This window comes from Myotis nattereri (assembly GCF_964212035.1).
Source record: "Myotis nattereri genome assembly, chromosome: 1".
In the NCBI taxonomy this organism is placed as follows: domain Eukaryota; kingdom Metazoa; phylum Chordata; class Mammalia; order Chiroptera; family Vespertilionidae; genus Myotis; species Myotis nattereri.
Genome location: NC_138075.1, coordinates 24,732,756 through 24,757,424, shown reverse-complemented (window position 1 = coordinate 24,757,424; position 24,669 = coordinate 24,732,756). Strand labels below are relative to the sequence as shown.

General features: G+C 40.3%; 1 protein-coding gene across 2 annotated transcripts in view; it reads left to right on the top strand.

The window, feature by feature from the left end:
* PSEN1 (presenilin 1) overlaps positions 1–24,669 on the top strand; it is a 68,989-nt gene that overhangs the window by 27,999 nt on the left and 16,321 nt on the right. For both annotated transcript variants that reach the window (XM_081100438.1, XM_081100439.1), the window contains 5 exons: positions 4,902–5,155; positions 7,335–7,476; positions 9,942–10,009; positions 19,645–19,865; positions 23,033–23,131. In XM_081100438.1, coding sequence (XP_080956564.1) covers positions 4,902–5,155; positions 7,335–7,476; positions 9,942–10,009; positions 19,645–19,865; positions 23,033–23,131 — 784 coding nt within the window. The remainder of the gene's footprint in view (positions 1–4,901; positions 5,156–7,334; positions 7,477–9,941; positions 10,010–19,644; positions 19,866–23,032; positions 23,132–24,669) is intronic.

The window sequence follows — 24,669 nt, the reverse complement described above, 5'->3', positions numbered from 1 at the left end:
GTGAAAGGGTACAGATTAAAACTAGCAACAGAAGAAGGATATAGAGCAGGCACAAGCTCCTAGTTGTCCTCTCCCAGCGGAGTCATGGGAACAGTGTTTAATTCTCCCAGGAACAGTGTGGCCACCTGCATGGAGTATTGCCAACCAGGGAAGTGCACTTAGCCTTAATGTCCAGGAGTTTTATTGGGTATCACATCGACATGGCTGACCGTAGTTCTCTAGCTCTTCCCAAAGTCAAGCAGATACCACATGGGCCAAGACTCCCACCATAGGTCACATTGTTAGCAGTGTGACCAAGGCCTCATGTAAACAGAGGCAATATATCGAAAGGGCTTAGAGGTTATCTTCCAGGAACAAGGCCAGATCTTTCTTTGTCATGTGCAGGGTTTGGACACTCCTGACCTGCTGAGTTAATCCTTTATTGTACAGTAAGCTTTTCACATCTTCTCATTCTTCAGGTCTCAGATCAAATGTCGCTTCCTCAGAAAAGTATCCCATGTAATTTTTTAAAATCCTCATCCGAGGATATGTGGTTGTTTTTATTGATTTGAGAGAGAAATATCGATATGAGAGAAATATTGATTGGTTGCCTCCCATACATGACCCCACCGGGGATCAAACCCGCAACCTAGGTATGTGCCCAGACTGCAAATCAGACCAGCAACCTTCTGGTGCTTGGAACAATGCTCCAACCAACTGAGCCACCCAGCCAGGGCCCAAGTATTCTTTCTCATATCACCCTGCTATAGTACCATCCCACTTTGTAATTATCTTGCTTATTATCTATCTCTATCTTGAAATCAGTTCATGAGAGCAGAAACCTCTTCTGTCTTGTTGAATACTATATTCCTGGCACCTAGTACCTGGCATTCACTGATTTTTAATTAAGGACTTGTTGAAATAGGCACTCTTTCTATTTTGTGGAGTCTTTAAACTGATACAACTCATAGGGCGGGTAATCTGGCAATAATCAGTATCTCTACTGCATGAGTACTTTGACCCAGTAATTTTACTTCAGGGAATTTATCCTACAAATATGCCCCCACACGTGAAATAAGTTAATAGGGGGCATTCTGATTGCAGCAGTGTTTGTAATGGCAAAAAAGTTCAAAGCAAATTAAATGTCAGTCATTAGGGGGTTGGCCTAATAAATTAATTTATATACTGGCTATATAGATGATTAAAAATTGTTTTAAGAATAAGGATGTTCTGCCCTAGCCAGTTTTGCTCAGTGGATAGAGCATTGACCTGCGGACTGAAAGGTCCCAGGTTCTGTTCCAATCAAGGGCACATGCCTGGGTTGCAGGATCATTTCCCGTTGGGGGGGTAGGGGGGAGGCCTGCAGGAGGCAGCTGTTTGATGTTTCTCTCTCTCTCTCTCTCTCTCTCTCTCTCTCTCTCTCTCTCTCTCCCTCTCCCCCTCCCTCTCCCTCTCCCTCTCCCTCTCCCTCTCCCTCTCCCTCTCCCTCTCCCTCTCCCTCTCCCTCTCTCCCCCTTACTTTCTAAAATCGATAAAAGCATTTAAAAAAAGAGTAAATGGTGTATTTGCATATAACCTAAAAAATAAAAAGAATAAGGATGTTCTTTGTGTACTGATGTAAAAAAATCTCTAGGAGACATAGTTAAGCAAAGTGCAGGGCAGTGCATTTATTCAGCTACTACCATTTGTGTGAGAAGGGGGAAGAAGCTATGTATTATATTTGCTTGTATGTACATGAAGAAACTCTGATAGAATTTGCAGAGAACAATGACAATGGTAACCTGGGAGATTAGGAAACTAAATAGATAGTTAAGTGGGAAACTTTTTATTGTACACCTTTTTATACTCAGATTTCAGAACCACATGAACTGTTTAAATAAATAAATTGTACTTTAAAAAATGAAATTAAAACATATAGTCAATTTTTAAAAATAGTATCTAAAGTACTATAAAGAGGAAGTGTGTGTGTGTGTGTGTGTGTGTTAAACAGTGTTCTAGTTTCCCATATCAGCTTCTGGGGGTGGGGCAGGGTGGGGTTGGCTAATGTTCTTTACAAACCAGAACATCCAGTTGAGTAATGTGAATGAGCATGCTATGATTGCCTTTCATGCTAGACTTACTCAGTTAAACTGTTCATATAGTCCAATGGGACAGCTGTGATGCCATAGGAAGAACACAAATTTTGAAACAAGAAACTTGAATTTGACTCTGTCTCTGCTGATTTCTGACTGTGAGATTTTTGGACAAGTTGTTTTAGTGTTCACCTACTAACTCCTCTCAGCATCTGAAAAGAATGATTGAGATATGTGAGAGTGCTTTGTACATTATCAAATACCATATAATGAGTTATAATTAATTGTATTTTTAGTTTATTTTGTGCATAATTGACCTGTCAAGTTGGTCATAATTCTATTGCCAAACATTAGTCACAAACATAACATCCTTAGCATATTTTTCTTTCCACAGCTGTTGTATTACGTTAATGACCAGTAAGCTCATACTGTTCTACTTTCCATCTACACTCTCTCCCTGAGAGTTCATTCATTTCCATAACTATAGAAACTAATGACCTCCCCCAACTTCTTCTGAGCTTGAAATTCTTACTAACTGCCTTTGGACTTTCCTGCCTGAGTGTGAATACTTGACATTTACCTATCTCCCTCCTCCAGTCTGCTCATCTGGGATCCCAGTCTCAGTCAGTGTCATCATCACCTTCCTACTCTCTTATGCTAGAAACCTCCAGGGTCATCCTTGACTCCTTCCTGACCATTCACAAAGCCCTTCAATTCTGCTTCTGAAGTGTGCCTTACACATCCCTGTTTCCATCCCCACTCAGTCAAGTTTCTTAGAAATAAGTCATAATCTGATGTGTCACTTCCTCAACCTTGAGATAATTTTTATGACTTTCTGTTGCCTACAGGGCGAAGTCTAAAGTCCTTGGCATGGCAAACAAGGTCCTTTACAACCTTTCCTAAGCTTTCCTTCCACCAGCCCTGACGGACCCTGTTCTCCAGCCAACTCTGGAGTACTCACTGGTTGTCTGTCCAGCACTTTCACATGTCTGCGCCACAGTTCATGTGGTCTCTGCCTGGAGCCCACTTACCTTCCATTCACTCTTGAAGTTTCTGTTCAAAAATTGTATATTTTATGTTGCCTTTCTTGACCACACAGAATTATAGTCCTGTAGCACTTTATTTTTATCTCTAATATAATGTTTATTCTATATTGAAACTAACTTAGGGACTTCTTAAGGATAGCAAGCATCTAGATCTTATTAACTTCTGTATTGCCACAGAAGAGTACCTGGAATATAGAATTTTCATAATTACCTGTGGGATAAATATATTGGAAGTAAAGTAAAAGAGAACTCAGCTCACAGTCTACAGAGCTCTTGTGTTGTCTTGTGAACAGCAAATTGAGGTGGTTAAGAACTTTATTTCTGAAGTCAGGCATATGTGGGCTCGAACCCACTCTGTAACACTAGCTGTGGCTGTTTCCTTATCTATAAAGTGGCGATGATGGGGTATGTATGAGAATTAAATGTCAAGTACATATCAATCGTTGCTACATTGTAATAATTTTAAGCTATTATTGAGCGTGTAATGTATTTTTAATGAATAATGGTAATACTCTATTAGGTGTATCTGTAGTTAGATATGAGGTATGAGAAGAGCATGTTTTCCTAAGAGAACCCTTTCTCAACCAAGCTGATTACATCTTCCCAGCAACAGTGACTATCAGTCTGTTCTGTTGTCAATGAGGAGGGAGAGAGTATCTATTATCTTTCCTGTTATCTATTACTAGAGGCCCAGAGCGAGAATTTGTGCATGGGTGGGGTCCACCTGGCCCTCCCTGATTGGGGCCCATCGGGCCGGGGCGGGAGAGGGGGGGCACGGGCGGCTGACCGGCTGGCCCCACCCCCAATTGGGGTGTTGGGGGCTGAGCTGGCCAGGAGGGGTGCCGATCGAGACCTGGATCAGGCTGGTTGGCTGCCTCAGTGCGCGTCATAGCCACCGGTCATTCAGGTCGTTCTGGTCATGCCGCCATTCTGGTCACTGGGCTTTTATATATATAGATTTTTATTATTGTTAGTGCCCTTGGGATTCATTCTACCCTTTATTAAAAACTGAGTTTAGACAAGAACAGGGATACCAAAAAGGAAATCAAACTTGAAGAATAAGAATGGAGAAGCCCAGGATAAGGATAAAAGTAATACAGTGGTATTTGGATTAAGAGTCCAGGGAAAGTAGAATCTAAGAAAGGTCCTCTTTCATTCCATAATTCATCAAGTATTATTGTCCCCGACTCTATTCAGGGCACAGTGGGAACAGGGCAAGGATATTATAATTGTTTAAGGCCTAATTTCTCACTGTAAAGATTTTTTTTTTAATTGCATACTTGAGATAATTGTAGATTTACATGCATTTGTAAGAAATAATTACAGAGAGATCCCTTGTACATCAGTACAGGATTTTAAGTCTTATTGGTAATGAGGGTGAGATCTTTGTATAACTGGTGTAAAATCACAGGTAGAAAGCACTTCATGAACTGGAAAAGCTGGGATTTCTCTGTTTGAAGCTGCAGCAAATAAAGTTCTTATGTAGGTGTCAGTTTTAAGCTAATCCTCAAAGGATGAGTGTAATTGTATTAGGTTAGGAATGGAACGAGAGAGCGAGGAAAGCCAAGAACCAGGTGAAAGGGAGGACCTGGGTTCCTTTAGGGAATTTGGTAAATAATCTAGATTTCTTAACTGCACACTTCACTTATAAATTGGTTCTCTTACCTCAAGCTTTTAGAACTCAAGTAATTGTGACCTTGTTGTTCGTCTCAGGTCTGACTGGTACATTTTCTGTTTTTGATACAGAATAACTTGATTCTGCTGAGAGTCAGACTTACTGAAGAAGTTTTTCTTTCGCTTTTAGAATGACAGTAGAGAACGGCATGAGCACAGCAACGAAAGGCGGAGGCGGGGCAACCCTGAGCCATTATCTAATGGAGGACCTCAGGGTAACACACTGCAGGTGGTGGAACAAGATGAAGAAGAAGATGAGGAGCTGACACTGAAATATGGCGCCAAACATGTGATCATGCTCTTTGTCCCCGTGACTCTCTGTATGGTGGTGGTGGTGGCTACCATCAAATCAGTCAGCTTTTATACCCGGAAGGATGGGCAGTTGTATGTATGAATGTTTTGTTTTAATTATTCTCAAGGTCGTCATAGCTTTTCTTCATTGCATGTCATCGTTATCTTGAAGGCCTCTGCACTGAAGGGGCATGAAGGCCGGAGAGTTCTTTCAGTCAAAAGCAATTGAGAGTGAGGCGTTATTTATTACTTAATGCTTTAAGTCAGTGGTTCTCAACCTTCCTAATGCCGTGACCCTTTAATACAGTTCCTCATGTTGTGGTGACCCCCAATTTCATTGTTACAAATTGAACATAATTAAAGCATAGTGATTAATCACAAAAACAATATGTAATTACATATGTGTTTTCCGATGGTCTTAGGCAACCCCTGTGAAAGGGTCGTTCAACTTCTAAAGGGGTCGCGACCCACAGGTTGAGAACCGCTGCTTTAAGCAGAGAAAATGAAAGCTACAGAATTATATTTCCTGTATGCTGTCATTAAGGGCTGAATTTATTTGTAATGAGCCAGTAAAGCATTAAATAGTAATCTTTCCCATCTCAGAGCCATTGAGCCCATTATTCTTTGCGTGGAATGTTCTTTCTTTTTCTAATTTAGGTGGATTATGTCCTAGCATCTTTCTGATCTTGGCTTAAATGTTAATTCCAAATACAAAGGCTCTGATCCTACTAATAGAAATAGGTACTTTCTTATAGAAACCTGTTCTTTTTCACTTGTAACAATATGCAAATTTATTTACATGATTTACTCAACACCTGGTTTCCTTCTGTACTATAAGTGTTATCAGAGCACTTTGTTTCCAGGATGAGGTATGTAATAAAAGTTGTTAAATGAAAGGATGAAGAATTCGTATAAACTGGCACACTCTACTCTTAGGGAACTGTTGTGTAGATTCTCTGGTGCTGTTGGTGTCAGCCCTTGATTCTTATGTCACCTAGTTCTGTCTCTAGGACCCTAGTGGGCCTCAAACAAGTTTTAAATGGATTTTAGAATTTGAAAGTGGCAAATACCTGAAAAACTACATGGGGTTCTGAAAGCCAAGCTATTAATTTTTGAAAGAAAGCCTAAGACAATGAGTAACGGCAGATAATAGAGATAATAGCTAAAAGAATGATATTCTCTGTATAAATTAGACTTAACTTGGTTACATATTATAGAACAGGGATTAGTAAGTCATAGTCCACAGAGCAGCTCTGCTTGTCACCTATTTTTGTAAATAAAGTTTTACTGGAACACAACCATGTCCATTCTTTTATATATTGTCTCTGCCTGCTTTTATATGATAATGGCAGAGTTGAGTGGTTGCAGCAGAGGCCATATCACCCACAAAACTTAAAATATATACTCTCTAGTCTTTTACAGAAAGTTTGCTGACCCTGTTATAGAAAATCAAACAGCTAGTTTAAATGATATACATGCTTTATCTCTCTCTGATGGAGTAGTGCAGAGCTGGTCAGTCAGTTTGGAATAGTGGCTTCACATTCATCAAGGATTCAGGCTTCTTTCTTTCTTCTTTATTGCTATACTCTAGGTTATTATGGGTGCTGGAGCCCTAGCCTTCATTCAAACAGCAGGAAGGAGTAGGGGAGAAAAGGACATAAAACATCTCTCCCAGCAGAATTAACTCCTTTCTTAGAAGTTCCACACAATATATCTGCTTATAACTCATTGTCCATTACTTAGTCTCATGGCCACACCTGACTATAAGGGAGTCAGAACTAAAGCCTTTTAGCTGGGAACATTGGCACCAAGAATACAAGTGTTTTTGTGTGAATGAGAAACAAGGGGAAATGGATATGCTGCAGTCACCCTGAAGATGAAAGACAATACTTAAAAGCCATATGACTTCCTCTGACTATCCCTTGTGTCCTCCGTAGTTTATGTGGCAGAATCTGGTTCTTTAGCAAAGCCTAATAAGCTGTGGAGAAAGAATATTTGATGAGGTAATTGTTTCAGGATAAGCATCCACTAGATGGAGTCAGGGTCTGGTTCACAACTCTCCATATCTTAGACATCTTCTTTTATTTTGAAGCACTATTTTTGACAGTAGCTATTTTTCTTAGGTTAAAACTTCTTGGCTAGGTTGATGAGATGGGCAGAAGTGATATATCATTTGAAGCAAGGAAACAAAACTCAAGTTGGAGAGAGTGTATGGCTTGGGATATCTATCCACTAACACTTACCTGGGGCTTTGTGTTTTGTTTTGTTCTAGAATCTATACTCCGTTCACAGAAGACACCGAGACTGTGGGCCAGAGAGCCCTGCACTCGATTCTGAATGCTGCTATCATGATCAGCGTCATCGTTGTCATGACTATTCTCCTGGTGGCTCTATATAAATACAGGTGCTATAAGGTGAGCATGAGAGACAGCGCTTTGCTTTCTACCATATTCTTAGGATTGGGTTTTCTATCTATACTTTACTTGGTCTAGTAAAGAAAAAGGTCTTAACCCTGGCTGGTGTGGCTCTGTGATTGGAGTGACAGCTTGCAAAGGGTCGCAGGTTCGATTCCTGGTCATGGGCACATACCTGGGTCGTAGGTTCATTGCCAGCCCCAGTCAGGAGCATGTGCGGGAGGCAATCAATTGATGTGTCTCTTTCACATTGATGTTTCTCTCTCTATCCCCCCTTCCACTCTCTCTAAAAATCAGTGGAAAAAATATCCTCCGGTGAGGATTAACAACAACAAAAAAATGCATATTAAAATAACAAATTAACATATTTTACCTATTGACTTGATAAAGATTAATCTAGCCTTTTTTTTGTGAAGTCACTAAACCAGTGTGTGTCGATAATGATTAGAAAAAGTTTCTAGACTTTGATTCAGTAATTTTGCTTTCATGATTTATTCTGAAGAAAGAACTACAAATGCTGAAAATATTTGCATGTTGGATATTCATCCTAGCACAAATTATAATTGAAGAAAAAAAAGAAACACTGACAAATTCATGCATAAGGAAAAGGTTAAATTGTCGGTTCATCTATATAAATATAATATTACTGCCATTTAAAAATATATTTGGTGGCGGACTATATCTGTGACAAAAAATTAAGTGTTAAAATGCAGAATGTAAAACTATTATTACTTGGTTCTGATTTTTAAATTTTTTGTTGTTGTTGTTAACCCTCATCTGAGGATATTTTTTCCATTGATAAAGTTTTTTAAAGAAATAGAGACAGCAAAATTAAGTAATTTTTCTTTTTTTTAATTTCAGAGAGGAAGGAAGAGGGAGAGATAGAAACATCAATGATGAGAGAGAATCATTGATGGCTGCCTCCTGCACACCCCCAACTGGGGATCGAGCCTGCAACCCGGGCATGTGCCCCCGACCAGAATCGAACCCAGGACCCTTCAGTCCTCAGGCCAGTGCTCTATCTACCGAGCCAAACTGGCTAGGGCAAAGTAATTTTTTAAAAAGAATTCATAATCACAGATCACCTTGGGTGATCAAAACAGAACCACAAGAGCAAATGAACATAAATCCTAATCATATCTACACTTTGCTAGCTTAGAGTCTGATTATCTGAACAACTGGATCTGGAGGTTAGGGTTTGGGAGATTTCGAAAAAATGAAGACAAAACAATATTCTTAATTTGGAGGTTTTCTTTCTCTCCTTTTTTCAAGGTTCGATTTGATCTGTTCTGGTTAAGAGATATGTTTGGAAATGTTATTAAGTAGCTCCTTCTGTCATTAAGTAATAAAGTTCATTGAAATTAAGCAAATAATGGTTCTATGCACCTTGGAATAATTTCACTAAGTTCTTGACAATTTATCATGCTTATTCTGTTTTTAAAAACTCCATGCTTTTAGGTTGTATAGTATTTTCCCAAATATACTCATTACATAAAATTACCATTTAAAATTATCTTGTGTAACAGATTATAAAAATCAAATTCTGATCTATTTCTCACATTAATAAACTGAACATGAGTAATAGAGACTTATATTTATATAGGACTCTGAACTCTGCGTGGTAATGATTTTCAAAGAATTCGTAATAATAATAATACATTCGTAATGGAAAATAAGTGTAGAAAGCATTGCAATACTTATTGAAACTTAATCTGAATGGTTTTGTCAAATGGTTATGTAGTTTAGAAAGCCTATTTTCTCTGTACAGTTAATGTATACATGCAAAGGTCACCTAACTGAATAGCTGATTTTCCAGTTTATTGAATGTTATTTATCAATTATCTTATTTCATTTAATTTATTATTTATTCCAGGAACACTAAAAATTTCCTCCACTGAAAATATTGCTGCTTTAAAGTTTAAATGTCAACTGTTGACCCTATTGATAATTTGGCATTTTAGAATTCATTGTTTTTAAAATTTTATCTATTTTCAAAGGAATGAGAGTCTATATATGTCTTGCTGAAATTTCTATTTACCATTATGAGTTGTTCAGCCCCAAAGAGTTCTATATAAAAATGCACTGAGCCCTAACTGGTTTGGCTCAGTGGAAAGAGCGTTGCCTTGCAGACTGAAGGGTCCCGGGTTCAGTTCCAGCCAAGGGCACATGCCCGGGTTGCGGGCTCGATTCCCCACTAAGGGAAGTACAGGAGGCAGCCGATCAATGAGTCTGTCTCATCGTTGGTGTTTCTACCTATCTCTCCCTCTCCCTTCCTCTCTGAAATCAATTAAAAAAATACAAATATATATTATTTTAAAAAAAGAATGCACTGAACCCAAAGCCATATGTGTTCAGCCATTTGAAAAGAATAACATATACAGAAATAATATACTATTTTTGAAGAAAGAAATTTGCAATTTATTTGGGTCATGGGCTCTCTTATTTATATTGAAATTCTTTTCTAGGTCATCCATGCCTGGCTTATTATTTCATCTCTATTGTTGCTGTTCTTTTTCTCATTCATTTATTTGGGGTAAGTGGTGAAATACTTGGTCTGTTTTTCAGAAATTAATTCTGTTAGGGGTCTCTATCTTTTAAAGCCATGTCCTTTATTGATGAATTACTCTTAAATTATAATTGTTTCCATATGTAGGTCATACTTGGTATATATAAGACGAGTTAATATAAATAGGAATATTCTTTTATTGATCCTTGCTTATAATAAGTAGAACTGAAAGAACTCAAGACTGTAATCAGTTCTAAGTCTTTTTTAGTGAAGAACTTACCTAATTATTTTAATAAAGAATTTTTTAAAAGTCTATAAATCAGATTGTTAACAAAGGATTTCAAGACAGTGTATGCATGATTTAATTGCTTTTCAATTCTTTATATTGTTTTATAAGTTGTTTTTTCTCTCAAATGAAATCTTATTTGAAAATTTCACATGTAAAATAGAAAAAAGTAGAACTATCTGTTGAAAATAGTAGAGAGGCTCAGAGATTTGCCAGGCTCAGAGATTTCTCAACCGCACTGACAGAATCAAGTTTGTAAATCATTGGGATAGATCTTATATTAGGAACAGAAGCAATAAAACTAATACATAAATTGCTCCAGGCTGGTTGCTCACTTGGTTGGAGCATTGTTCCTTATACCAAAAAAAGGTTGCAGGTTTGATTCCAGGTCAGGGTACATACCTAGGTTGCCAGCTTGATCCTGGGTTGGGCAGGTAAGGGAGGCAACTGATTGATGTTTCTCTCTCTCCTCTCTCTGCCCCCCTTTCCCTTCCTATCTCTCTAAAATCAGTAAGCATATCCTCAAGTGAGGATTTAAAAAAAAAAACAACTATTGCATAAATGGAAGAGTTTGGTAGAGGCAGTGGGAATAAGGACAGACAAAAGAAACAAATGTGAGAATCTATAAGAACTTGGTGGTTTTCTCGCCGAAACTGGTTTGGCTCAGTGGATAGAGCATCGGCCTGCGGACTGAAAGGTCCCAGGTTCGATTCCGGTCAAGGGCATGTACCTGGGTTGCGGGCATATCCCCAGTAGGAGATGTGCAGGAGGCAACTGATCGATGTTTCTCTCTCATCGATGTTTCTAACTCTCTCTATCTCTCTCCCTTCCTCTCTGTAAAAAAAATCAATAAAATACATTAAAAAAAAAAAAAAGAACTCGGTGGTTTTCTAGGAAAAAAAAGTTCAAAACTGCCACTGAAGCAGTAGAAAATCTAAATAGAGGTAAAGAAAAAACAGCAGAAAGTTGTTGAAAAGGTTTCCATCCTACCTACCAATTAAAATAGTACCAGGCACAAATGGTTTCATATTAAACATAAGACTGGATAATTCTAATAGTATTTTAACTGTTCCAAAACAGAAAAAGAAGAAAATCTTCCAGAATCATTTTATGAAGCCAATATAACATTGATACAAAAAAAACCCCTATCCTATCTAATAAAAGAGAAACATGGTAATTAGCGTACGACCGCTACCCTTCCCATTGGCTAATCAGGGCGATATGCAAATTAACTGCCAGCCAAGATGGCAGCCGGCAGCCAGGCAGCTTAAACTGAACATGAGGCTTGCTTGCTTCAGTGACGGAGGACTGCAGCGTTCCCCGCCTGCCTTGCCGGCCTCTGAGCCTGCAGTTTAAGAAACATTGTAACATATAGAAGCTAAACAAAACCCCAGAAACCACCTTTCAGCCGGCTGGGATCTCAGAGCTGGAGTTGATACAGAGTTTCGATTATAGAACCGAAACAAACCAGATACCTGCTTTCAGGAGCGGAGGCCTAAGAGCTGGAGCCTCAGAGCTAAAGGTGGCCCAGAATTAAAAAAAGAAAAAGAAAAAAAGGAGCAGTTGGGAGCTTCAGTCCCAGCCTGAAAACAGCCCTCAGCCCCTCACCCAAACTGGCCAGGCACCCCAGTGGGGACCCCCACCCTGAAGGGGGTGTGACCAGCTGCAAACAGCCATCATCCCCTCACCCAGGCTGGCCAGGCAACCCAGTGGGGACCCCCACCCTGATCCAGGACACCCTTCAGGGCAAACCAGCCAACCCCCACCCATGCACCAGGCCTCTATTCTATATAGTAAAAGGGTAATATGCCTCCCAGCACCGGGATCAGCGGAGCCGCGAGGCCTCCCGGCACCGGGATCAGCGTGACAGGGGGCAGCGCCCAAACCCCCTGCCCAAACCCCCTGATCGCCCTGCGACTCTGTGTGTGACAGGGGGCGGGGCCACAACCTCCCTATTTGCCCTGCTCTGTTCCTTACGGGAAGGCGCCCCAACCCCCTGATCGGCCCTGCTCTGTGCCTGATAGGGGGGAGCTCCCCAACCCCCTGATCGCCCTGCGGCTCTGTGTGTGACAGGATGTTGTGCCCCAACCCTCCCACCCCACGGGCCCTGCTCTGTGTGTGACGGGGTAGAGCCATAACCTCCCCATCTGCCCTGCCCTGAGTTTGAGAGTGGCGGAGCGCCAACCCCCTGATCGGCCCTGCTCTGTGGGTGATAGAGGGCGGCGCCCCAACTCCCCACCCCCCCACGGGCCCTGCTCTGTGTGTGATGGGGTAGAGCCATAACCTCCCCATTGGCCCTGCCCTGAGTGTGACAATGGCGGCGCCCCAACCCCCTGATCGGCCCTGCTCTGTGGGTGATAGAGGGCGGCGCCCCAACCCTCTGATCGGCCCTGCTCTGTGTGTGACAGGGGGCGGTGCCCCAACTCCCCTATCGGCCCTACTCTGTGAGTGACAAGGGGGAGCTCCTCACCCCCCTGATGGGCCCTGCTCTGTGCGTGACAGGGGGGAGCTCCCCAACCCCCTGATTGACCCTGCTCTGTGCGTGACAGGGGGAGCTCCCAACCCCCTGATTGGCTCTGCTCTGTGCGTGACGGGGTGGCGCCGCAGCCTCCCCATCGAACCTGCCTTGAGAGTGACAGGGGGCGGTGCCCCAGCCCCCCAATTGGCCCTACGCTGAGCGTGACTGAGGGTGGCATCGCAACCTCCCAATCTGCCCTGCTCTGTGCATGACAGAGGGCGGCGCCCCAACTCCCCAATCGGCCCTGCTCTGAGCCCGACCAGGGGCTGCACCTAGGGATTGGGCCTGCCCTCTGCCACCCGGGAGCAGGCCTAAGCCAGCAGGTCATTATCTCCCGAGGGGTTCCAGACTGCGAGAGGGCACAGGCCGGGCTGAGGGACCCCTCCCCCCCCGAGTGCACAAATTTTTGTGCACCGGGCCTCTAGTAAATTATTAAGTAAAAAGAAACTGTAGACCAATTCCATTTATTTATTTTATTTATTTATTTATTTATTTTAAATTAAATCTTTATTGTTGAGATTATTACAGTTGTTCCTCTTTTTTCCCCCCATAGCTCCCCTCCACCCGGTTCCCACCCCACCCTCCGCCCCCCCCCCCCCCCCACTGTCCTCATCCATAGGTGCACGATTTTTACCTAGTCTCTTCCCGCATCTCCCACACCCCTTTCCCCCCCAAGAATAGTCAGTCCATTCCCTTTCTATGCCCCTGATTCTATTATAATCACCAGTTCATTCTGTTCATCAGATTATTTATTCACTTGATTCTTAGATTCACTTGTTGATAGATGCGTATTTGTTGTTCATAATTTGTATCTTTACCTTTTTCTTCTTCTTTCTCTTCTTAAAGGATACCTTTCAGCATTTCATATAATCCTGGTTTGGTGGAGATGAACTCCTTTAGCTTTTCCTTATCTGTGAAGCTCTTTATCTGACCTTCAATTCTGAATGATAGCTTTGCTGGATAAAGTAATCTTGGTTGTAGATTCTTGGCATTCATCACTTTGAATATTTCTTGCCACTCCCTTCTGGCCTGCAAAGTTTCCATTGAGAAATCAGCTGACAGTCGTGTGGGTATTCCCTTGTAGGTAACTGACTGTCTTTCTCTTGCTGCTTTTAGGATTCTCTCTTTGTCTTTTGCTCTTGGCATTTTAATTATGATGTATCTTGGGGTGGTCCTCTTTGGATTCCTTTTGTTTGGGGTTCTCTATGCTTCCTGGACTTGTAAGTCTATTTCTTTCACCAGGTAGGGGAAGTTTTCTGTCATTATTTCTTCAAATAGGTTTTCAATATCTTGCTTTCTCTCATCTTCTGGCACCCCTATAATACGGATGTTGGTACGCTTGAAGCTGTCCCAGAGGCTCCTCACGCTATCTTCATATTTTTGGATTCTCTTTTCATTTTGCTTTTCCAGTTGGGTGTTTTTTGCTTCTTTGCATTTCAAATCTTTGACTTGATTCTTGCGCTCCTCTGGTCTGCTGTTGGGAGTCTATAATATTCTTTATTTCAGTCAGTGTATGCTTAATTTCTAGTTGGTTCTTTATCACAACATCAAGGGTCTCATTAGATTTCTTGAGGATCTCACTATATTTATCGGTGGTCTCACCAGTCTTTTTGAAGGCCTTACTAAGTTTATCGGCGGCTTCTAGATAGTTCTTGAGAGGCCTTAAAAGTGTGGTTTTGAACTCCATAGCCTCCATTTCTGTCATTTTTGTCCTGTTTCTTTGTCTCCACATTTTTTATGCTTTCTTGGTGCACCCCCTTGTTGTGTTTGTGCGCAGTCTTGTTGTTTTTAAGCCTTGATTGTTGTAGGTAATACTGGGGGGGATTTGACCTCCAGGCCAACTGGCTGTAAGAATCAGCTGTGTCTGCAATGGGAGAACTTCTGTCCTCTAGGGAGGTGCTAATCTAGCCTTTGCCTAAGGCTATCCTGCAAATGCCTCTGTGCAAGGCTTGGGCAGGGCAGGTCCCAGGGGATCAACAGGGCATCCCCAGAGGCTCTGCCTCTCAGAGTCCCAGCAACCGCTGCAAACCTCGGAGAGAAAGCTGCCCTCGTGTTCCGACCGATGCCAGGCAGTCCCACTTCTCCCGTTTGAGTCTGGGTCCTCAGAGACTCGCCCAGAACTGGAGCTCAGAGCCTGAGACTCCCTCCGGATTGAAACAGACAACCGTGCCCTCAGCCATCAGCCTGCTCCGCACGCACCTCCGCACCTTTATATTTTCCGCACTGCGCCTCCTCTGAGTCTCGGTATGCTTTTCTCTTTCCTTCTAGTTGTAGAATTTCCCCCCAGCCAGCCTTCCTGTGGTTCTGGGTGATGTCCGTTCCATCTTTTAGTTGTATTTTTGAAGTGCTTGTGCGAGCCAGCAATTTCAGGTGTTTACCTATGCCGCCATCTTGGTTTCTCTCTGATTCTGCTTCTTGAGTGTGTCCCTTATGGATTCGAGGAGTTGAAATATGCAGTTTGTTGGGTTAGGCTGCAAAAGCGCAGGTGGTTCCTTTTGTGCCACTGGCACAGCTTGGGTGGGTATGTAAATTGAGTATGGCGGAGTCTCAGAGAATCACCAGGGCGGAGCAAACAGTAATGGTTGTTGTCAGCGTCTCCTCGACTCCTGGTCTCTCCGTGACTCCGGGTCTCCGTGTCCCCACAGCTCCGCGAGAAAGCCACCCTCGCTCTCCGACCCGCTGCAAGGCAGTCCCGTCTCTTCCCGTAGGGGTCTGGGACCTCAGAATCCCGCCCCAAACAAGCTCAGTGGATTCGAGAGCTTGTATCCCCTTCCTATTGAAAAAAAACCGCGCATCCAGTTGTAGCCTGCCTGGCGTGCGACTCCGTACCTCTGTTCTTGGCACCTCTGCACCTCCTACTCAGTCTCAATGCGCTTCTTCCTTTCCTTCCAGTTGTAGAACTTCCACTGGGCCAGCTTTCCCATGGTTCTGGATGATAGCTGTTTTGTCTTATAGTTGGTAGTTTCAATGTTGTTGTGGGAGACAGCACACACAGGTCTATACCTTATGCCACCATCTTGGTTCTTTCTGTATAAAGTTTTTTTTTAAAATATATTTTATTGATTTTATTTTTACAGAGAGGAAGGAAGAGGGATAGAGAGTTAGAAACATCAGTGAGAGAGAAACATTGATCAGCTGCCTCCTACACACCCCCTACTGGTGTGGTTGTGCCCGCAACCAAGGTACATGCCCTTGACCAGAATTGAACCTGGGACCCTTCAGTCCGCAGGCTGACTGCTCTATCCACTGAGCCAAACCAGTTATGGCTGTATAAAGTTTTAATACATTATATTAGAGGTCGTGGTGGTACTGTTTTACCCACAGCATCTACAGGAATTGCTGCAAATTTACTTATCGGTGGAAGCATCTTTCATTCCCAATATAAATTACCGATTCCATTCAATGAAACTCAATTTCTAGACTCAATATAAAGAGTGAAGTTGCTAAAACTATTAAAAGCACCCAACTTCTCATTATTGATGAATACACCATGGCATCTAGTCATGCTATAAATGCCATAGACAGATTACTAAGAGAAATTATGAGTCTGAATGTTATATTTGGTGGGAAAGTTCTCCTTCTTGGAGGGGATTTTGAACAATGTCTCAGTATTGTACCGCATGCTATGGGATCGGCCATAGTACAAACAAGTTTAAAGTACTGCAGTGTTTGGGGATGTTTCAGAAAGTTGTCTCTTACAACAAATATGAGATCAGAGGATTCTGCTTATAGTGGATGGTTAGTAAAACTTGGAGATGGCAAACTTGATAGCAGTTTTCAGTTAGGAATGGATATTATTGAAATCCCCTGTGAAATGATTTGTAATGTATCTATTATTGAAGCTACCTTTGGAAATACTATATCTATAGATAATATTAAAAATATATCTAAACGTGCAATTCTTTGTCCAAAAATGAGCATGTTCAAAAATTAAATGAAGAAATTTTGGATATACTCGATGGAGATTTTCACACATATTTGAGTGATGATTCCATTGATTCCACAAATGATGCTGAAAAGGAAAATTTTCCCATCAAATTTCCTAATGGTATTACTCCTTCGGGAATGCCGGGTCATAAATTAAAATTGAAAGTGGGTGCAATCATCATAATCATGCTATTGAGAAATCTCAATAGTAAATGGGGTCTTTGTAATGGTACCAGATGTATTATCAAAAGATTACAACGTAACATTATCAAAGCTGAAGTATTAACAGGATCTGCAGAGGGAAGAGGTTGTTCTGATTCCAAGAATTGATTTGTCACCATCTGACACTGGCCTCCCATTTAAATTGATTCGATGACGGTTTCCTGTGATGCCAGCATTTGTGATGAGTATTAATAAATCACAAGGACAGACTCTAGACAGAGTAGGCATATTCCTACCTGAACCCATTTTCACACATGGTCAGTTATATATTGCTTTCTCTCGAGTTTGAAGAGCATGTGACGTTACAGTTAAAGTTCTAAATACTTCATCACAAGGGAAATTAGTCAAGCACTCTGAAAGTGTTTTCACTCTTAATGTAATGTATAGGGAGATATTAAAGTTTAATCACTTTATCAGTCATTGTTTGCATCACTGTTGTTTTTATATCATGTTTTTGTTTTTATATCATGCCTCTGTTGTTATATCCTTTTGTTACTGTTTATTAATTTATATATTATTTTCATATACATTTTACTAATTTCTGTTCATCTGTCACACTTCTATTATAGAGAAAGGGCAAATAGCAATATTAAAATACCTCTGCTAATTAATTCCCTTTTAATGTGCATGAATTTCATGCACCGGGCTACTAGTTAAAAAATAAAAGAATGCACATGAAATTATAATAGTGCTTTCCTTTGAAGAGGGGAACTATGGGAGGAAAACTTTTCATAGTATATGATGTGAATTTTTATATGTTATGCAGGTATTACCTAGTCAAAGATTAATAATAATTTATGTGGGGTGGGTATTTAGTGCTAGGATATCTAAAATACTTAATGCAAATAGCTACATTGTCCAGAAATTTCAACCGTTTTTTTTTTTAATTTTCAAAATCTCAAAACCATTTGTCTGGATAGTTCTGGAGCCCAAAGTTTGTGCTTAAATTAAACGGGTGCTTTCTTTCTCATTTACCCAGGGTATCTTTTTTACATGTAATTTCTTTATTTTTAGACTAGAGACCTGATGCATGAAATTCGTGCAAGAGTAGGCCTTTCTTCTCCCAGCTGCCAGCACCGGCTTCCCTCTGGCACCCGGGACCTGGGCTTCCCTCACAGCCCTGGCTTCGTCTGAAAGGATATCCAGTCTAATTAGCATATTACGCTTTTATTATTATAGATGGTGGTGTCCCTCCTCCTCCCCTCCCAATTAAAATAGTATTTTTCTTCATTATAAAAATAGCCCTGGCTGGGTAGCTCAGTTAGTTAGAGTGTCATCCCAATACGCCAAGGTTTTGGGTTTGATGCTCAGTCAGGGCACATACAAGAGCCAACCAATGAATGGAACAACAAATCAATGTTCCTCTCTCTTTCTCTCTATCTCTCTCACACTCTCTGAAATCATTTTTTAAAAAAAATGACTAAATATGCATTGTAAAAAAACCTATTTCACAAAATTATAAAGAGAAAAGTAGTAGAAAAATTACCAGATTTCCATCATCTATAGAAAAGTCCTGCATCCTTTCAGGAGTTATATATATCAATATATTGCTCTTCCTACTCACACACTGTTTCAGAAATGAGATTTTTTTTTTTTAGGCAGCAGTGTCTGTGTGTGTGTGTGTGTGTGTGTGTGTGTGTGTATGTCTGTCTTTTAATGGATTTATAAATTTCATCTTATGAAGATACTAGAGGTCTGGTGCATGAATGCCTGCACGGGTGGGATCTGGGCAGATTGGGCTGGGGCGGCCAGGGGGAAGGGATGTGGGCGGTTGGCCGGCCCTGCCTCCTGAGTCCCACCTTCTGGTCAAACTCCCAGTTGAACTCCTGGTCGAGGGGACAATTTGCATATTAGCCTTTTTTAAAAAATATATTTTTATTGATTTTTAGAGAGAGAGGAAGGGAAAGGGAGAGAGAGAGAAACATTGATGAGAAAGTCATCGATTGGCTGCCTTCTGCACAGCCCCCACTGAGCATCAAGCCCGAAGCCTGGGCATGTGCCCTGACTGGGAATCGAACCAGCTACCTCTTGGTTCCTGTGTCGATGCTCAACTGCTGAGCCACACCAGCCAGGCAGCATATTAGCCTTTTATTATATAGGATCATACATCCTAGCTAGAAAATTAATTGTTCATGTTTCATTTTTGTCTATTTTAGGTATTTTATTTATCTATTTTAATGCATTTTATTTAAACAGATAGCACATGTTCTACCATAACATATCTACCATAGATTTTGGGGGAAAACATGTTTTTTAAAAAACGAAGTGCTGGTTTTTTCATAAAATTTCTACACTCTCTAATCCTGCCCAGAATTAAAACCAGCATTACAGGTGACTACATGAATCATTCCTCCCATCCCTTTGTTATAATTTCAGATATTTTAAGCAAGAGTTTCCCAAATTATAGAATTAGTTATTTTAGGTGGTATTATGGCCTTGTTTAAGTTTTTGTACTTATTTTTATAGGTATGGTCTGTGCTTCTGGTTTCCCATTTATATGAGTGATACAGTTTTCTATTAAACTAACTTGAGAAAAGTGAATTAATTTAAAGAAAAATGTTAACATAATAGCACAGTTGATACAAGATATGCTAAAAATATGAAGGTGGGATATGAATATCTAATGATTGGGAACCATAGTTCTAAACAGTGTTTTGATGAAAATTTTTATACATAAATCTTTTTATATCTCTTTCATTTTTTTTTCAGGGAAGTGTTTAAAACCTATAATGTTGCCGTAGACTACATTACTATTGCCCTCCTGATCTGGAATTTTGGTGTGGTGGGAATGATTGCCATTCATTGGAAAGGTCCACTGCGACTCCAGCAGGCGTATCTCATCATGATCAGTGCCCTCATGGCCCTGGTATTTATCAAGTACCTCCCAGAATGGACTGCGTGGCTCATCTTGGCTGTGATTTCAGTATATGGTAAAACCCGGGATTGACTTTTCTTTTTTTTTTTTTTATCATAGAGATACCTGACCTGGTGTATTTTCCTTCCTCTTCCAGTAATCTTAACTTATGAAAATGATAATGATTATACCCCACAGCCCTTCAGTAAATAATTAATTAGCTATGGCATCTTTTTCATATAAAGATTTCAATTTTTTGAGGTTAACATCTTTAGAAATATTTTATTACTGCCTCCAGTTTAACTCAGTGATACAGATTTCTGGTCAGGAGACTTAGATTCATATCCTATCTGTGCCACCAACAGCCTTTGTGACCTTAGGAATATGACTCAGCCTATTTGAGCCTCACTTGCTTCATTTGGAAAATGGGAACAATGCTTCCCAGAATTTGTAAGGGTTTAGAGTGCTTAACACATAAAATGCTCATTCTAGTTTTTAAAAATATATACTTTTATTGATTTCAGAGAGGAAAGGAGAGGGAGAGAGATAGAAACATAATGATGAGAGAGAATCACTGATCGGCTGCCTCCTGCAATGGGGGATCAAGCCCTAACCTGGGCATGCGCACTGATTGGGAATCAAATCGTTACCTCCTGGTTCATAGGTCAACACTCAAGCCCTGAGCCACACTGGCTGGGCTCACTTAATTTTTAAAATAAAAATTAGGTTATCTGCTTTTTATAAGGCACTTGGGTAGAATTATTCTATTAAAAATAAAACTTATTTGGGCAGTGTGAGATTCAATTTCATAAACAACCAGTGTTACATGGGTCCTGAACAGTCAGAATGTGCCCTAGCCACGAATAATCAAGGCAGCTTGTACAAGTGTGTACTCTGTGGCTATTGCCCTGCATGAAAGCCACAAAAAGAGATCCATTTTTAGAGGTCAGTATGTGGTTTCTACATTATAAGTAGGTAGTGCTTTTTTATTCCTATACAGTTGCTTATTAAAAAATGTCAAGGGACCTATATTAGGAAACCTCATCATCCCAAATTGAGTGTCGAAGAAAAAGTGTATGGAAATAGAATTGGATTGGTTCCGTTCTCATACAAAACTAAAGTCCTATGCCCTCTATGCCTGACTTTAGGTTATCTTGCCTAAGCCACCATCCGACTGTCCTACTTGACTGGTAGCTATGACACGCAATGACCACCAGGGGGCAGACACTCCAACCAGTAGCTGTGCTGCACACTGACCACCAGGGGGCAGATGCTCAATGCAGGAGCTGTGGTGACTTGGCAGCTGCGGTTCTAGGGTGACGCACCCAGAACCAGAGAGGAGGGAGCCCAGTTCCATTGTGTGTCACCTGAGAACCTACCTCCAGCAATCTGTGACCCCTCAGGGGAGGTCGGAGAGCCAGTTTTGGCCCGATCCCTGCAGGCCAGTCCAAGGGACCCCACTGGTGCACGAATCCATGACTGGGCCTCTAGGAAAATAGAATAGTACTTGATGATTTGCAAAGTACTCATCAATTATTCTATAGCTATGATTAAGAATGTCAGTGATGTACTTCATCCAATCAGTAACTAATAAATACTTTGTAGTCAAAGATTTTACTAATATGTTCTGTTCAGTGCCATTGTCAGCAACCACATTTTGCTAAGAAACCTGAAGTTTATATAGGTGAAGTATTTGCCCAAGCTTACCCTGTTTGATATAGAATCGGAATCCCAAGTTCAGTATTTTTTTCTACTACATTACACTGTTTTTCCCATCAACCCTTTATTTCCTTCAAATATGATACAAATAATTACCTCTACAGAACTTTGAGTTCCTTTAAAATGCAAAACTTTTGTGTCTAATATTTAAAGCAGTGATTTTCAACCTTTTTCATCTCATGGCACACATAATAATACTAAAATTCTGAGGCACACCAAAAAATATTTAGGAACACAACAAATTTCTCTTCTTATCCAAAACAAATTGAAATGGAAGCAGTGAGAGTAGCAATTTGTATGTGTGTGTCTGTGTGTATTATATTATTTTTAGTAGTAGTAGTAGTAGTAGTAGTAGTAGTAGTAGTTTATAAGACATGACCATTTGCAAGCATGAGATGTTTTACTTAAATGCATCGGAATGATTGGAATGTCACCATAAGCTATCAAGTTTTCCTTTAAAATGTAGCTCTACCTGTTTTATATTTTTAAATGTTTGAAATTATTTTCCATATTCTGAATTTTCATGATAGAAAATGTAAAAACAACTGCGGTTATTGGAAAGAGATAATGGTAGAATCAAGACTAATTTAGACCCCAAAAAAAGAGAATAATTTAGGCATATTGCTTCCCCTCTCAGTTACTATTTTTGTGAAAACAGGTATACTCTAAGACCTAAATATTTATGAAGTGCTTTTGACAGGAAAACTAAAGAAATGCTAAACTCTCTCATAGAAAAGTTTATTATTTTATTTTGTTTAAATTTACTGCCCTTTTATTTCAAGTACCCATAAGTAGTACATATACTATTTTTTAAAAGGAGAGAAGATTTATCTCTTGTCTGCTCTTCCTATTTTGAAAAGTTCAATCAAATACCCTCTATTAAATTCCTCTTAGAATAAAGCTCCTATTTGTGGCTCATAGGTATGGTTTGTTTGCAAATGGCTTGTCCCTGTTTTCCGCTTATTGGACATTGACAATTGCTCTAGAATAGTTCTGTCTTGCAATTATCTCTGCCTCTTTTCTTCAAACTGGGAAGAGTTATTCCTAGAACTCAATAATGATACGTTGTAAACTAACCAAATAGCGTCAGAACCAAAATAAAATTTGCACAGATCTGTAGGGTTTTGTTTAGGTTGCCCCCCATACTTGTTTACCTGCTATTTATTTCATATTCATTCAACATCTTTAAAAAAATAGTTTATTGATTTTAGAGAGAGAGGAAGGGAGAGGGAGCGAGAAACATCAATGTGATAGCCTAACATTGATCGGCTGCCTCCTGCATGTTCCCTGCTGGGGATTGAGGCAGTGACCCCAGAGTGTGTCCTGACTGGGAATTGAACTAGCAACCTTTCAGTGCATGGGAAGACACCCACCCAACTGAGCCACACTAGCCAGGGCCATTTCACATCTTTTTGTTTAAAAAAAATTAAATATTCTCCATTGGCTAATTTCTCTCTAACACACCTACTTACAAGTTTAGCCAATACATTTTTTCAGATGTTTTTTCTATTTTTCTCTTTCTAGATTTAGTGGCTGTTTTGTGTCCAAAGGGCCCACTTCGTATGCTGGTTGAAACAGCTCAGGAAAGAAATGAAACTCTCTTTCCGGCTCTCATTTACTCCTGTAAGTATTTTGGAATGGTATTAAATTAGGAAGCAGCTTAAAGTTTATAGGAACTGAAACATGTGACTAGGTCATTATCATGGTGCTTTGTCTCATCTTAAATGCAAGCATTTTAATGGAACTCCTGCAGATCTCTGTTTCCTTGCAAATTATTACCTTCCACTTGACATGGTAGAGAGAGAAGAAATAATTAAAGTTTTTTTAAAAAATAGGTTTTTATTGATATTAGAGAGAAAGAGAGAGAGAAACATAGATCGGCTGCCTCCTGCACTCACCCCAACCAGGAACAAACATGCAATCTGGGCATGTGCCCTGACTGGGAATTGAACTAGAGAACTTTTGGTGCATGGGACAATGCTCAACCAACTGAGCCACACTGGCCAGGGCAAGATAGAAGTAATATTTAGAAATTGGGGAGCCAGTATTCTCACTTAAAATCTTACTAGTAAAGTGTTATTGAGTACTTGTTATAGACATATATTGCAGAGTTTATGAAAGAATTGTACTGTTCCTTCAGAATGTGCTTGCCTTTTTTTGTTTTAGAATCATCCTCTTCCTAATAATTCAGTAAATATTTATTGGGCATTGACAGTCTTTTCCCATAGAGCACTATGGGGACAAAAAGATGATTAAGATATTTTTGCCTTCCCTCAGAGGTCCGATAAGAAAGTATACAAATAAGCATCATAAGGAAGAATGTGATCAGAGTGAGAAGAGGCATCAAGTGGAGAGAATTCAAAGGGGGGAAGTCTGGCTGGGGACGCAGGGAAGGCTTCCTGGAAGAGACAGCATTTGGATTGAATCTGTTAAGGATAGGGTAGGATTGCAGCAAGCACAGAGGGAAATCAGTTCCATAAGTGGGCTTGTCACAAAGAATGGCTTGGAGGTATAAGTGTGGGGCCTCTTTATCAAATTTAAAGTGTTTAATTTGACTAGAACATGGAGTACAAAATGGGGAGAATACTAGGGAGAGTTTAGAGAAGCAGATTACAGCAAGATCAACTGTAGATCTGAGTGACTGGTTTAGCTCTCTATGCTTTTCATGATCACTGGAGAACCATAAAAGGTTCTTGAGCAGAAGAATAAAGAAACAAGAAAGAAAAATATGTGATAAAAACCAGATGTGACCCACAAGCCTGAAATGTTTATTGTTTGGCCCTTTATAGGAAAAGGCAGTAGACCCCTGATTTCTGTAGTAATATTAAATGTTAAAAGAGGTTGTAGCAATATTTTCTCATTTGCATAAAGAAAGAAAATCAAACACTTGCTGCCTGTGTTGCCAAGAAGGCTACAGAAATCCAAAAGCCTGGTACATGATGGTTGCCTTCTGTTTCTCTTATTTGGTTTGGATTAGTTGAACAGTGCATTGCCTGCCTGGTTTTTGTTGACTTTGATCAGTTAGTTGTGTTATTGTATAATGTAACTTATTTAACCTCAGAATAGCAAAGTCATGAATAAATATGCCTATTAGAGAATTTTCAGCCTCTTTTTTGTATATTTTTTTCATAAGGTATTCAAGAAACCTAAGAGTATTAGGA